Consider the following 14,129-nt stretch of genomic DNA (forward strand, 5'->3'; position numbering starts at 1 on the left):
GCAGAAGAAAACCAGCAACAACTAACATAAAGAAAGCGAATGTGAACTTCTGTCACAGTTAAGCTCTGCTGCCTACCCAGAAAGGAAGAACACCCCAGGACTTACAGCTGAATGTTTAAATTAAATATACTCACATAAACTTCTTACTCATTCTATCACATTTTTAAGGGATAAACAGTTTCCATATGAGAGCTGATCTGCCTTTACTACTCACGACATAAAAAATGTGAGCTTGAACTTTTTTCAGCGATAAAGGCTGAGTTGTACTACTTCACAGCTGGGGGTGATTATTGCAGTAGCAATCAATTTAAGCATTGCTGAGAAAAGAAGCACTTATTTCCATTCTCTGCCATCTGCTCATATTACTCTGCTATACCACTTTACCCCCTTACCAACCCAGATATTCCTGACACTTCATGTTGAACACGGTCAGGATTTTTACTGGGGTTAAAACCAGCCAGAGAATGGCTAACTGACTTCAGATAAAGTCTCTCATCTGCATGTGAGTAGTTGTTTTAGTGTAAGAAAAGCATAGGGCCATCAATGAACAACATGGACAGAACTGGAAAGCTTTTTGTTCTTAGCAAATCCAACACTGCCCATCCCAAAATTGCCGCTTAGAAGTGTGTGCTTCAGAGAGCTAAGATGGCTCAGTTGGTGGGCAGCACAGTATTTGCAGAAGCCCAGCACTGTACTCCCCTCTTCAAACTGAAGTGATGTACTCATACTATAGGAGGTTTAAGGTCAATATCAGAAAAAATTTTTTTACTGTGAGAGTGACAGAGCACTGGAACAGGCTGCCCAGAGAGGTTGTGGAGTCTCCTTCTCTGGAGACATTCAAAACCCGCCTGGACGCCTTCCTGTGTGATGTACTCTAGGTGACCCTGCTCTGGTGGGGGGGTTGGACTAGATGACCTTTCGAGGTCCCTTCCAACCCCTAGGATTCTATGATTCTATGATACTCTAAGGCAATAAACTAGTGGTTTTAAATAATGACTGCAAAGACATCAAAAAACTCATGCAGGACAACATGCAATCTTTGTGAGCCCTTGGGGAGGTAAGGAAGCAGTTTAGCTGCTCAGTTGTGTTCTGAAATGGCCTCAGCTTCACAGTGAATTCCAGAAGGAATGTCAAAACCATCTAGTCACTAGGAAAGTGTCTTGCTTCTATGGCAATTGATGACTGGGTAACTGATTTAGCTACTGAACCATTTATGTACTCTCATTTTTTCCAGATTAAGACGGAATACGTTAAAAGAAAAGGTATAATTGTTGTGGATGGACAGGAGTTGGTAGCAGTCAGTGCTTTGGGAGATGGCAGCACTTTGGATGTGGAGGGGAAGCTCTATGTGGGAGGACTTCCCTTAGACTACGTGCCAAAGAATCTTGGGAATGTAAGAAGGTTTGGGACGGTGGGGCATCTTCTGATATTTTGCAGTACTAGAATGCGTATACTGCATCAAACTCATCTAGCTCAGTATCCTGTCTCTGAGCAAGAAAAAAAGAAGCACTTAGGGAAAAAAGCAACAAGGAAAGTAATGACCCTTAACCAGATAAATGTTTCCAGCTTTCTATGGCTTAGTGACTCCAGCTAGAGCTTGTATCCTTGTGTTTTTGTAATAGCCCTTAATAGATATTTTTATTCTATCAATCTCTGCTAAAAATGTTAAGAATATGAATTCCTGTGTTTCATAGTATAAGACAAAAATATGACTTAGAATCTCAGAGATTTTGGTAGCTAAGTCCTATTGCATTCAAATAGGTATTAGGTGTTTTAAATATGTCTGAAAGGCAGAGTTAAGCTGTCTGAGATTAAAACATACTTTTTTTACACATGCTTTTAGAGAGTAGATTTTGGTTGCCTTCCTCATTATTCAGCCCGTTATCTCGGGGAGGATTCTGGTGATGATAATATTTTTCAGTTCCTGGGCATACTTTCTTCACCTGTGTTTTTTAATTGGGTTACACAAGTATTTGCTGAGGCATGTTTGGAATGTGCTAGCTCACATTCAAGCAAATACAATTTTTTTCTATATGTTACAGAGTGTATACAGGATTTCTAAACAATATTTATTTTGACTCTGAAGACAGTATGTACATTTGTAAGCTTATATATTTAATAATATAAATGTAATTACATGTATATTTTAAATACTGCTGTGTTAGGTCAGAGAAACAATTATTTACGGTAACTTCAGGGGGATCACTAAGAGTTTGTATCACATTCATATTTCAATATGCTTAGGTGACTCACAGTATTCCTGCCTGCATCGGTAACATGACAATTAATAGCAAACAACTGGATAATGAGAGTCCTGTCTCTATCTTTGCTGTGAGTAAATGCTATGGAACTGCACAGAACGGTACTTTCTTTGACGGGAGTGGATTTGCTGCTCTTGGTAAGTGTCATTAAATGAAAGCAGTACTTTGCTGAATAAACATTAGTGAAAATGCACTCTTTTTAGGTCTTTCTGGAACTGTGTGTAATTCATTGACTCATACACAGAGAGTATCCCCTGCATATGTGTTTTTAACGGAGTCCCTTTACTCCGTATGTCCAAAAGTGGCCATTTCTGCAAAGGACAAGCTTCCACAAGTAAAAGAGCTTATGATTATAGCACTGGGAAACAAATTAACTACCTTTTTCTTCATCTGTGAATATCTGTGTTAAGGTCTGTTGAAGAGTATGGAGACAAGAGATGTAGGGGACTTCCATCCCCAAATTGGATGAGGGCTTTGAGCACCTTGTCTAGTGGAAGGTGTCCCTGCACATGGCAGGAAGGTTGGAATTACAAGTTCTTCAAGGTCCCTTCCAACCCAAACCATTCTATGATTCAATGACTTGTGGACTAATGTGAAGGATTACATTAGTACTCTTTCCTGTTTCTTACAAATGACATAGAATCTATTAAATCTAAATTAATGGAAGAACTTATTTGGGAATTAATCTTTTCCAGTATAAAATGTGAATTATGACTTTGAAAAAGTCCCATAATTCCCAGAGGTTCTGCAAGGTCATATCCCAGCAGACTAATTAACAAGCTTTTGGGCCTTTTAATGACAATGTATGTATTCTACTTTGTACTATGGGTTACAAGACTTCTCTTAGAAGCTTACAACTTCTTTTCAGTCAGAGAAGGTTACAAAGTCCGATCTGATGTGAACATCACACTGGAGTTTCGTACAACAGCAGCGCATGGTGTTCTCCTCGGGGTCAGCAGTGCTAAGGTTGATGCCATTGGACTGGAGATCGTAAATGGCAAGGTAGGCTCCCTGTGCTGGCATGCTCAGTTCACAAGGTTTGCTTCAAACTGGGTGGCTAGAACTGTTGAGTAGCACTAAATAGGCACCAGTGGAATGTCACTGAGGCAAAATGCCAGAACTGTATCCCCACACAACTAGTATGATATATTTTTAGTCTCAAGGTTTCTCATCATCATCACCACATGATAAAATGGGAGATTAGGAGAAGTCATTGTGACTTTTTTTTTCTTTTTTAATTAGTGTAATTTATGTTAGTCTGCAGCCACTGTGACCTCCTGTACCACATCACTTCTACGTTAGACCAAATATATGCCTCCCTTGTAGCTTAATGCTTTTATTGCCGTAGAGCTACATTTGTCCTTGATAAACATTATTGCATCTACAAAGCACCCTGTTCTGTAATCTCTTCTTCAATATTAATGAGCAGATAACTCACTCTCTACTTCTACTGGCCATTATGCTCCATAAACCTTTTAACAATCAATACATAGTTCTCCAGTCATTTCCTGCATACAAAATGTATACTCAATTGCTCTTAAGTGTTTCCTTTTCTCAGAAATAGCTCATTTTTTATTCAAACTTCCTAGCTAGAGACTGTTAAATATCACTGTTGTTGTGGGATGTACTTTCTCAGTTAATATCCATATATTAATCCTCACCATATAGTTGAGGAAATGCCTGCTGCTTTGAAAAATAAATATATTAAATAAATCAATACGTGTATTGGCAATGGCAAGTACATTCAGCCCATTCTCTTTCTCTTCAGTTAGATACAGTGGATTCTCAGCTTCTTTGAGAAAAATACCTGATTTGTGTCAGTAAGAAAAATTGAAATCCCAAGTGAAATATAACCAAGCTAACCCAACAAACCATTAATTTAATGGACAGATCTAATTCTTTTAGAATTTAAAGATACTTCAATAAGGATGCACCCTCTCCATCAAAGTAAACATTAGAATTGCATAATTACCAAACATTTATTAAAACAGAAATCTCTGGACCGGTATGGTTGTGCTTTTATCTAGGTAAATCAGTTCATGTATTCTTATTTGGTTGGCATCTGGCTGTTTATACAGGTTTTATTCCATGTCAACAATGGAGCTGGTAGAATAACAGCTACATATGAACAAAGAGGTACAAACAGCTTGTGTGATGGAAAATGGCACAAGCTTCAAGCAAACAAAAGCAAACATCGCATTTCACTGATGATTGATGGGAATTTGGTTCAAACTGATAATCCCTACATCCAGTCAACATCTGCAGATACAAACAATCCCATTTATGTTGGAGGCTATCCTGGTAGGTGCAATAACATTTCTCTTTCCTTCTCTCCAACTATTACTGTCTCTTGTAAGAATGACTCTTAACACGTGCTCCCTCCCTCTCTCTCCACCACCCCACCCCAACCCCATAGTTACCATTTCCTGCCTTGTCACTGAGATCACAACATACTCATATTTCTGTATATTGTCTTTGTGGGGGACTGCATTTAGCTGTTGATTGTGTTGATAAGACCAGCTGAACTCATACCACTTCCCTACACAAAATGCTGCTTAGTTTCTGAAAAGGATTTCCTCCGTGTTATTTGTCTTTCACAGTCTCTTCACAACATCCCTGTCTATGTTGTTGAGGTGTATTAATATTCATATTAAGGCTTTCCTTCACTTTCATCTAAGTAAGGTTTCCAATAGTGCTCTTCTCTGCTTCATTTTTGTTAATGTTTCGTGTCAGAAGCTGTGCAGGCAGAAGTCAAGCTGCTGCAGGTTCTATTTTCCTTTGTGCAAATTCCCTTCTGATGTAGCAGCCATACTGCAATGGTAATAGAAAAATATAGTAACACAAAATAATTTCATAATTTTTCAATTAAGTTGTGCAACTCATTAGTTGATAATTTGAGCCAAGACAATGTATTAATGAAGAGGATTGAATTTCTAACATCATGAGTTTGGCCTTTTTGCAGGCATGCTTTTTAATGAACACATCCATACTGAGAATGAGTAGGCTTCATATGGTTTTGAGTACTTTATGCCTTTAAACATACCATAAAATGCCCATATTACATTTGTCTCTGAAACAGCTGTCAGAATTTGTCAGTTCAGGTATTTCCATTTGTATGAAAACAAAGTTATGAGGTCTGAAGGGCATGCTCAGCTATTAAATATTTTGAAAACGTTAGGAATCATAGCTTGAAATATTACAGAGCCATATGTGGGACAAGGTTTTGTGCTTTATGAAAAATAATTTAATGCTAATTAACCAGATCTCAATTAAAATATGCTCTTTCTTGAATACAGCCTTATCAGCATCTTATGAACCTTATTTTTACTTTTTTTAAATAGGGAAATGTCATACTAACTGTTTTGTCAGTGTTCTGTCTGTAAAAATGAGGGTCCATAGAGGACAGAGAAATTCTTCAGTTTAGTTGAGTACTGCAGAAGTAGAATGAATTATCTCACAGGTTATATGGAAAAAAGAGTGGGAATCTACCAACTTCATGTTTAGGTTTGCCAGTGGAGTCCACAGTTGTGTATAGCTCAGCTATTGCTTCATAGTCTTTCAGTTTCAATTTTAACTGGGAAGAAGCTATGTAGAGTGGCTTTCTCGTATATTTTTTCCTCTCTTATCTCCTTTTGTGCCCTGGGACAAATTGTTTTTGCAAACTCTGCACAAGTTATCCCAGAGCATGGCTTAAGCTTGAAGGCAGCAGTGACTGTCCATAGTAGGATGTCCCAGATCATCTAAATGTGAGTGGAGCTTGGTGCTCCTTAAGGGTGCTGGTTTTATCTCTCATTTGGCAGAGATGGGAAGCAGTTGGATAATAACCTGGATCTTTGTATTGTTTGAATTCACTGGAAATAAATTCTACATATTTCACATTTGTTTTTCAGCTGATGTGAAGCAAAATTGCCTCACAAGCAAGAGCTCATTCCGTGGCTGCATGAGGAACCTCGTGTTGACCAAGGGCCAACAAGCAGAATTGTTTGACTTCAGCAGAGCTTCTGACCTACGTGGAGTCTTTCCTCATTCCTGCCCTGGGGCTGAGCACTGAACTGCTCAAAGTCTGTCTGGACTGAGAGGGGGGGTTTGTTTTGATCTGTTGTTTTTTATTCTCATTTTGTAATGAAGAGAATTGGTGAGAACCTGCATCTCTTGTTTTTCTGGTTGTTTTTCAACTCAGGTCATTTATTTTTTTCCAGTCAGAAGCTCTATGTCTGCGTTTTAACAAAAAGGTTTTAAACAACAAATACCTCTACTACAATGTTAATGGCATTAATTGAGTGCTTTTTGGGAATTTTTATTAATCAGTGTTTACAGTATGTTTTCTTTTGATTACTTGACAGTATTTCATTTTATTGTGTGTTGGTCATTTTATAAAAAGGTAATAATTTGGACCACATAAAAAAAAATACAATAAAATGTGCATAGTCTGATGTAGTTCAGTTTTTGTCCATACATTTCAGTTAGAAAAATAAAAAGCCAGAAGGCTAAGTGAAAAGTGCAAGTGAATAGAGGCCAGCAGAGGGAGCAGGAGCCTAAAAGCATAATTCATACTCAGTTCAGAGCCTAATAAATAGAATTTTCTTACTTTAAATGGTAGCTTCAAACTTTTTCCTGCTGCCTTAATATCCAGTGCTTCTGGTCCCCATTATAGCCATATTGTCTAGCAGGATTATGTTCCTGCTTATGTTTTCATGTAATCAGCTGCAAGAGAAGCAGCAACTCAGCAGCACAGAGGTGCATATGAAATGTGTTGGTGAAGAAACCATTTGGATCTGGTTTGGGAACAACTATGTATTTTGGCAATGAGAACTAATGCATTTTTCTTGGGAAAACAGTATTTCCTACAGGACACAGGGAAGCACCTTTGGTGTCCTGTGATTCCTAATTCACAGGCTAGGCAAAAGTTCTGTCTTCACATATTTTCCTATTGTGCCTGCCTCTGCTTCTAAAATGAGGCTTCCAGTAGTTCTGTTTGAGCCAGGTTTGGGGTACATGCACTCAGTCTTACTCAGGTAAGGACATCTGTTCATCAGCTGGCCAGATCACTGGGTGACAACCATGTCTCGTACTTAAAGATGCATCTGTAATAAATACAGTTTTTTACAAGTCACTTCCATCTCCTTTTTTCTCTTTGAACTAGCAGTTTTTTTGATTGCTGCTTACAGTTTTGTTTGGCTTTTACTACGCATTTTTACAATTCTAAAGTCAGTTTTGCTCTGTGTATTTCATACTAGTTTAAAAAATCCAGGCTCAGATGAAACCCCAAAGCAGTTTCTCATTTATTTCAATGAGGCAGGATTCCAAGCAGTGTCATTGTGTACCTTGCATCAAAGGTAGTCCAAGAGAAGAGCTCCTGGAGTGAAGAACTGCTCCACTTTGAGCAAGGATGGCAGGATGGTGGTCCTTTGTGTAGCCAGCTGTTCAGGTGCTATAACAACAGAGTTGCCTTTAAGACAGATTCACCACTGCTTTTTGAAGTTTCTGTCACCAGCTTCTATCCAAAACACATGTGTTTAGATTTGAAGAGGTTTCTTTGTTGGTATTGGTTTTATTTTTGACATGGATACAATACAATAGACGCATTCTGCTGTACAAATACACATACGTCTGGGCTTTAGCAAAACACGTAACATAATGAGGATTGTAAGGGAAACGTACATACAAACATTTTGCTTTGATTAGTGGCGTTGTAGTATTTTCCAGAGAAGACACACATTAATGGAAAGCCATTGAAAAGTAAAAACTGAAACACAGTATGTTTGTATTTGTTGTTAACCCAAAGGTCTGATCTCATAAGGTTCACATTATAAGCAGTAATTGAGGCAACATGGGCAACATGGTTTGGATAGAATTTCATCCATATCCTGAATTAAGTTTTTTAATAGAAATTTTTTACAATTTCCAAATCTTTCCCCTTCAAAGGAAAAACATTTTATCAATGAAAAATACTAGTGGAGAGGTGAAATTAATGATAAGTTTTGGAATAGTAAACCTCTAAGCCAAAATATTTTTCCTGGAAAATGCAGAGTGAGGTAGTTAATCTTATACACAGACACAGACATATTTGCACACACCACATATTCTAATGACACTAGCTGCATAAACAGGTTAGAGCATTCCAGTCTGTTTCCAATACCTTCTTCTTGCAATACTCTCTCTCTTGATATGCAAAATTCTGTCTTTGTGGAACCATGAAGTACTTAAATGCTTGAGGCATCTTTAGAGTTTGCTGAATAAATTTCTCCCTGCTTGCTATCACTTTCTTGTTAATAGCTTCCCATAGATGTTGCTTTTTTGCTAGGTGACAATCCTATCATAACTTGGTTTTGACTTATCTACCATTAGAAGGAACAAAATTCCAGGTGCCTCCAGCAGCATTCTGAAATGTAAGGCCTAAAGTTGACACCTCATATTCAAAAATACTGTTAAGAGGTTGTTCAGTTTGTCTGCTCCATATTAAATCAAGTTAGTGTACTAGAACAACAGAAAATAATTTAATGAGTAACAGTATTAACCACAGTACACGTGGATCATTAGGTCCATTTGTATCAAAAAAGAATTTGACCATTCTTTTTCAGAGACAGCAGGTATTTGGCCATGCACTATATGCAAAATCTAGCTAATCTGCTAATATGTATGTCTTTTAAAGTTGTAGGCAATTTTAGTATAAAACAAGCATTCACAGGATGGATTTCATTACATCAGATTTGCCTTTACTAAGTTGCAAAGTAGTAAAAGGTGGAAGTCTTCCAAAAACTTATTGTATCCTGTATGGAATACAGTGAGATCTATTTCATAAATAATTTTAATGAAGTCTTCACTGCAGGGTCCAGAACATGCTGAGCAAGTCACTGTTGGAGCACATGGGTGCTCTGTACTTTCTTGCATGGCTATTGAGAACACAGAGTGAAGTGAGTGGGCAAGACAGAAGAGGTCAATGTTTTTGTCTGAAAGTACTGTGAAAGGTTATCTCATCTGCTACAACATTTTCAACTATTTAGTTAATGTTCAGGCTTTTTGTATAGTCACAAAACCTTTTGTTGGCTATAAATACAATGATGCTTAGCATTTTTATGATGCTCTTCACATTCAAAGCACTTTGCACATAAAACCCCTTTGATGAGTTTGTCCCTCCTAGATGGATGCTTGTAACTCCTGTTCTGCTCAGAGAACTGTTTGGCTTGCATCTGAGAGTAGAATTTAACTAAAAAGTACTAGTCCTGTTTTACAGCTAAAAAGAAAAGGGCAGCATAGTAGAGTTGTCTGTTGCCACAGAGGGAACTAAAGGGAATCAGGAACAAAGCACTTGATAAAACATTTATGCTTAGTCCTATGAACAAACCACAGATCTACTCTCTCTCATATACCTAAAATAAATAGTTGCCGAAATAAGCAACATATTTTATAATACAACTGTCCTGGTTGCAACTGTGCGTCCATTAGTGTTAAGAGGCGGGGGGGGGGAAGATAAGTAAAAAAAAATTCCCTGTTTTAAAGAAAATTCATAATGTTGCTAAATCTAATAATTTTTTATCTCAAGGATGTAAGAAAGACAACGGGATCTGCCCTCTGTAGACGTTATTGTTGCTGGTAAAATTACTGAATTATTGTTGGTTTCTTTCACTGAACGCTAACAATGGAAGCTAAGTCCTGCTGAACACAATTAACTTTGAACCAGAAGTAGGGTTTCTAGAGAGTGAAAATACTAATCAGACAGATTCAGCAGAGCATTACATGCTGCAGGTTTCTCTGCAGGACAGCATGCTTGACATTTACCTGGAAGACTTACTTCAGAACTCTTTTACATTGCTACCTAGTAAACAGAGAAACAGCTTCTTCCTCATCTGTGAGTCCAGGTCAGGAACAAAACCTACCGCTCAGACTGCAGGTGCATTTATTCTGCTCTGTCATCATCCAATGGCAGAGATATTGTAGTGCAGTTGAAGGCATTAGTTCCCATTTTTGGTGAAAGACAAAGATGAAAAAAATCCTTGTGGTTTTCCAGAGATGTGTGATTTCCCTACTCAACAAACACACTTTAGTTCCATAAAGTACAGCCCCAAACCAAAGGATTAGGTGAAGAATGGTTCTCACCCTTGTGACTGGCTACAAACTAGGCATACTGTCTAACATCTGCTGTGCTGCATTCCCAGTGCCATCACAGCCCACAGTTCTCTTGTCAGCCTGTGTTTTCATAGGCTATGTGCCATCTGTAATAGGAGCTGCAATTTACTATGTTGTTTGTAAAAGCCCCAGGACAACTGGGCCTAGTTTGGCTATGGTTTTAAGGCCCTAATGTGTAAATGTTAAATAAGAGTATTAAATCCCTCTACACACTGGAAGCTCTTTTTCTTCTCCATGCTGTATTATACAAGATCCAGACAAAGGTCTTGCTTCTCAATGCAGCTGAATAGCATAAAAGTTGCTTACATATTAAAGCTAAAATAAACAAATGGAAAAGAATTAGGCTACAAATTAAGAAAGTATAATGTTTAACAAAAAAGGTGATGGCTGTAAGTGGCACCATTAACACATATCTCCTATTATGGCATTACACAGACTTAAATCTGAGAGTATAAAGTGAAAGATGGAGCTAGGAGAACATGCCCCTTCTCACCCAACATTTGTCTCCCAGAACTTGTGTGTGTGACAGAGGAAGGATGGAGAAAATGGTTTGTGGCTCTACAATTGCACACAGTATTGTGATCCAGACAGACAACTTTGGAAAACAGGTAGTAATATATACAGTGGTACATACATAAAGCAGTATAGCTGCCTATACAGTAGTTCTTCCTCCTGCCTCCCTCCCTCCTCCACCATCAGGTACTTACGAGGAGTGACTAAGAGACATATCTATTGCAGTAATGCACACTGTACAGGTTTGCTTTCAGCAGAAAGGTTGATTTTGTCACACAGCTACATCTTGGCACTGCTGTAGGTTGAGGTCCTCTCTTCCATGCTTGACAGATACTTTCTCTTATTGAATGTCTCTGTGATGCTTCTACATTACGCCGTGGTCTGTAGTGTTTCATGCATCCATGGATGCCACTGGATTCTTTAAAAAAAATCATGTTCTAACACCAGGTCAGGAAACAAGCAAATCAGTATGTGACAGGTTGTTTTCTGTGCACCGTACCTTGGTCCATCCTCCTTCACTCCTGAGCCTCCTGGCACAAGTGTAACCCATATGAAGCATAACTGATGTGATATTTTCAGATGGTCCAGAAGCCGGAGTGATAATGCTTATACCAAAAGTAGTACATGGCGAACATCAGTTGGACAGTATGGTAGGAAGGAATGATCTCCTGTAGCTACCACTTTGTTTCATCTCTGTCAAGAGCTTCTTAAAATGACAGGCATTGCTGTTGTTCATTTGGCTTTTGTCCAGCACACCATGACCTTCTGCTTCAGCTTGCTTTTGGTTTTATCACCCATTCTGCCTGAGGATTTGCACGGTAAACATCTAACATGTAAGCGTCTGGATCCAAGCAGTGCTGACCTGAAACGGAAATCAACAGCCGTAAGTCATAGGCTGTTTTAAGCACATGGCTAAAGGGGACAGAGCTGTGTTAAAATGCTCTCAATTGTATCTCTGACTTGCACAATGTGAGCCCAGTTTGGTGTGTCCAGCTGACATCTTGCCTGGATACAGGCAGGAGTTTTAGTAAATTTGCCAGTTATTTTAGTGCTATGCTGAGTTATGGGCAATGTATTTAGTGAAAGGGTGAAAAAATATTGTGGTTGTAACAGAAGCATTAACAACATTGTTACTTGTAAGTGCCACAGTATGGTGGGGTTTTTTATTTCTTTGGATTTACTGGGCTGGAATTAGGACTCTGCGACTTCATTTTTTCAGTTTTTAAATGCTTAAAAAATAACTCTGTAAATCATGCATTCCCATCCAGCTAGGATCTTGCAAAAAAATACAGGGACTATATCAAGGTTTTTGGCAATTGCTGCTTTTCTGATTCAATAAATAAATAAATAAAGGGAGTCTTCAGAAGTCTGGCAGTACAGGTTTCATTAGGTGGTGACTGGGAATAGATGCTGGCTGGGGAGTCCCTGCTGCCTTTGCCACAGAAAGAGGCATTTGGTGCTTCTTAAAAGAGTAATAAGGCAATAAATTCTTGAGTTAAGTTGATTTATTGGACTATGTTGCATTTACACTTGGTGATGAAGTCATTTAACTGGTGAGGTTACACTGCAAGTTATAGTAAAATTTTTGTATGGTTACTTTTAAGGTCACTGAGGTTTTAATGATTTTATTAAAGTGAAAGCAATAAAAATGAATTAAGGCATAACCGATGTAATAAGGTACCTGGGAAGACCTAGGGCTATAAAAGTAGTTTTAATGAAGATGCAAATTAAATGTTCAATTTTTTTTAAGAGCACGGTGGTAACACTTGGGGCATTTTCACAAGGCCTTTAGGATCTTCTCCTGTTTTAGGGTCAGTTGGTCATTCTGCTTAGCCAGGCAAAAAAATTCACTTTGTATATCATCAGTAATAAAAACTTTCCTTCTAACCTACTGCTGAAGGAAGTCTGATGTTTTGTAATAACTTTATAGAAACTGTTTAGAGATTAATCTAGAAAAATGAAAAAATAATCTGAGACAGTTGCCAAAAGACTCCAACAGAGCATCCAGAATTTTAGTATGAATAGAGAAAGAGTCAGGACTGTGCAATATCAAATTAAAATCTGTTTTTTGACCTTTAGAGCAGGAACTTGTGTGGCAAACCACTGTTGTTATTCCAAGAATGTCACTGCATGAAACACGGAAGAAGACAAAATCTTTACTGTAAGGGATTTACAATCTAAATGAAGCACATATGTTAGGATGAGTATAGTACACCCATAATGAATTCTCAAGTCTGTGTTTTTGATTTGGAGGAGGTTAACACTTAAATACAGTGAGGAAGAAACAAGTCTTGGGAGTAGGCTTGAGAGGGAGGTGGAATGTGCTTGCGAGAGTAAGACTAAGGTTCTCTTAACCATGGAAAAATGCTCAATTATGAGAGTGAGAGAGGTAAGTGAAAGGTCAAATGAATTTGGCAAGACTGCAACGAGTCCTGCTGAGATCTAGCCACTGAGATCAGGTCACAATCTCCTACGCTTCTATGCTGGAGTCGGAAGGAATCATTACATTGCTTTTAACAGCTTTAAGGTCAGACATCTTTCCCACAGATGGACTAGAAGGTAGGAGAGACGCAGCTGTGTGAAACCAGCACTGCCATTAGGTGTTTTAGGAGGCTAAGGACGTTCAGAATTACATTTTCAAAATGAGACCTACCTATATTTCCTCCAATTTCATGTAAACTTTGGATCTGGCCTCTCATGTTCTGTGATGAGCCGCGGCTAGGACAGAAAAAAACCTTGTTTGTCTTTCTGCTACAACCACTGCCTTATCAACCACCATTTATATTAAGCTAAACGTTTGTATTTTTGCCTCTATGAACTTCCTTATAAAAATCAAGGGCTTCCACCAAATGCATCACTGCAGAATACCTAATCTGCTACAGAGGTAGATTACTGTGTCACTGTTAACTAAGCCTTCTATTATATTATTTATTTTTAAATATTTACTTAAAGAACAGAATTATGTAGTAACATTGGAAGACTTTGCAGAAAAGGCTTTCAGATACAATTTACCATTTTTCCATTACCATAACATTTACCATGTTAATAATTATTACCTTACAGAAACAAAAACATTAACATTTTATGGGCAGATGTCAGACAATCCGTCTGGTTTCTCTATGCAACAAGTTATAAAATGTGGATTTAGTAGTGGCATAATAGAGGGCAGACTGATACTGCATTTTAAAATGTATTTGACCAATGTAACCATAAATTATCAATTTTTAA

The 14,129-nt window shown here is 38.1% G+C and overlaps 2 protein-coding genes across 2 annotated transcripts in view; one reads left to right on the forward strand and one right to left on the reverse strand.

Annotated features, from left to right (window-relative positions):
* LAMA1 (laminin subunit alpha 1) overlaps positions 1-6,516 on the forward strand; it is a 78,893-nt gene extending 72,377 nt beyond the window's left edge. The window contains exons 58-62 of the mRNA XM_051610269.1: positions 1,235-1,393; positions 2,245-2,398; positions 3,130-3,263; positions 4,340-4,562; positions 6,152-6,516. Of these exons, the coding sequence (XP_051466229.1) occupies positions 1,235-1,393; positions 2,245-2,398; positions 3,130-3,263; positions 4,340-4,562; positions 6,152-6,312 (831 nt within the window). The 3' untranslated portion in view covers positions 6,313-6,516. The remainder of the gene's footprint in view (positions 1-1,234; positions 1,394-2,244; positions 2,399-3,129; positions 3,264-4,339; positions 4,563-6,151) is intronic.
* A 4,508-nt stretch (positions 6,517-11,024) lies between these two features.
* The window catches only part of ARHGAP28 (Rho GTPase activating protein 28), a 72,328-nt gene continuing 69,223 nt past the window's right edge, over positions 11,025-14,129 (reverse strand). Inside the window, exons 14-15 of the mRNA XM_051612187.1 lie at positions 13,555-13,619; positions 11,025-11,763 (exon numbers count right to left, since the gene is read on the reverse strand). Coding sequence (XP_051468147.1) covers positions 11,672-11,763; positions 13,555-13,619 — 157 coding nt within the window. The 3' untranslated portion in view covers positions 11,025-11,671. The remainder of the gene's footprint in view (positions 11,764-13,554; positions 13,620-14,129) is intronic.

This window comes from Apus apus, chromosome 2 (genome assembly GCF_020740795.1).
Source record: "Apus apus isolate bApuApu2 chromosome 2, bApuApu2.pri.cur, whole genome shotgun sequence".
Lineage (NCBI taxonomy): Eukaryota > Metazoa > Chordata > Aves > Apodiformes > Apodidae > Apus > Apus apus.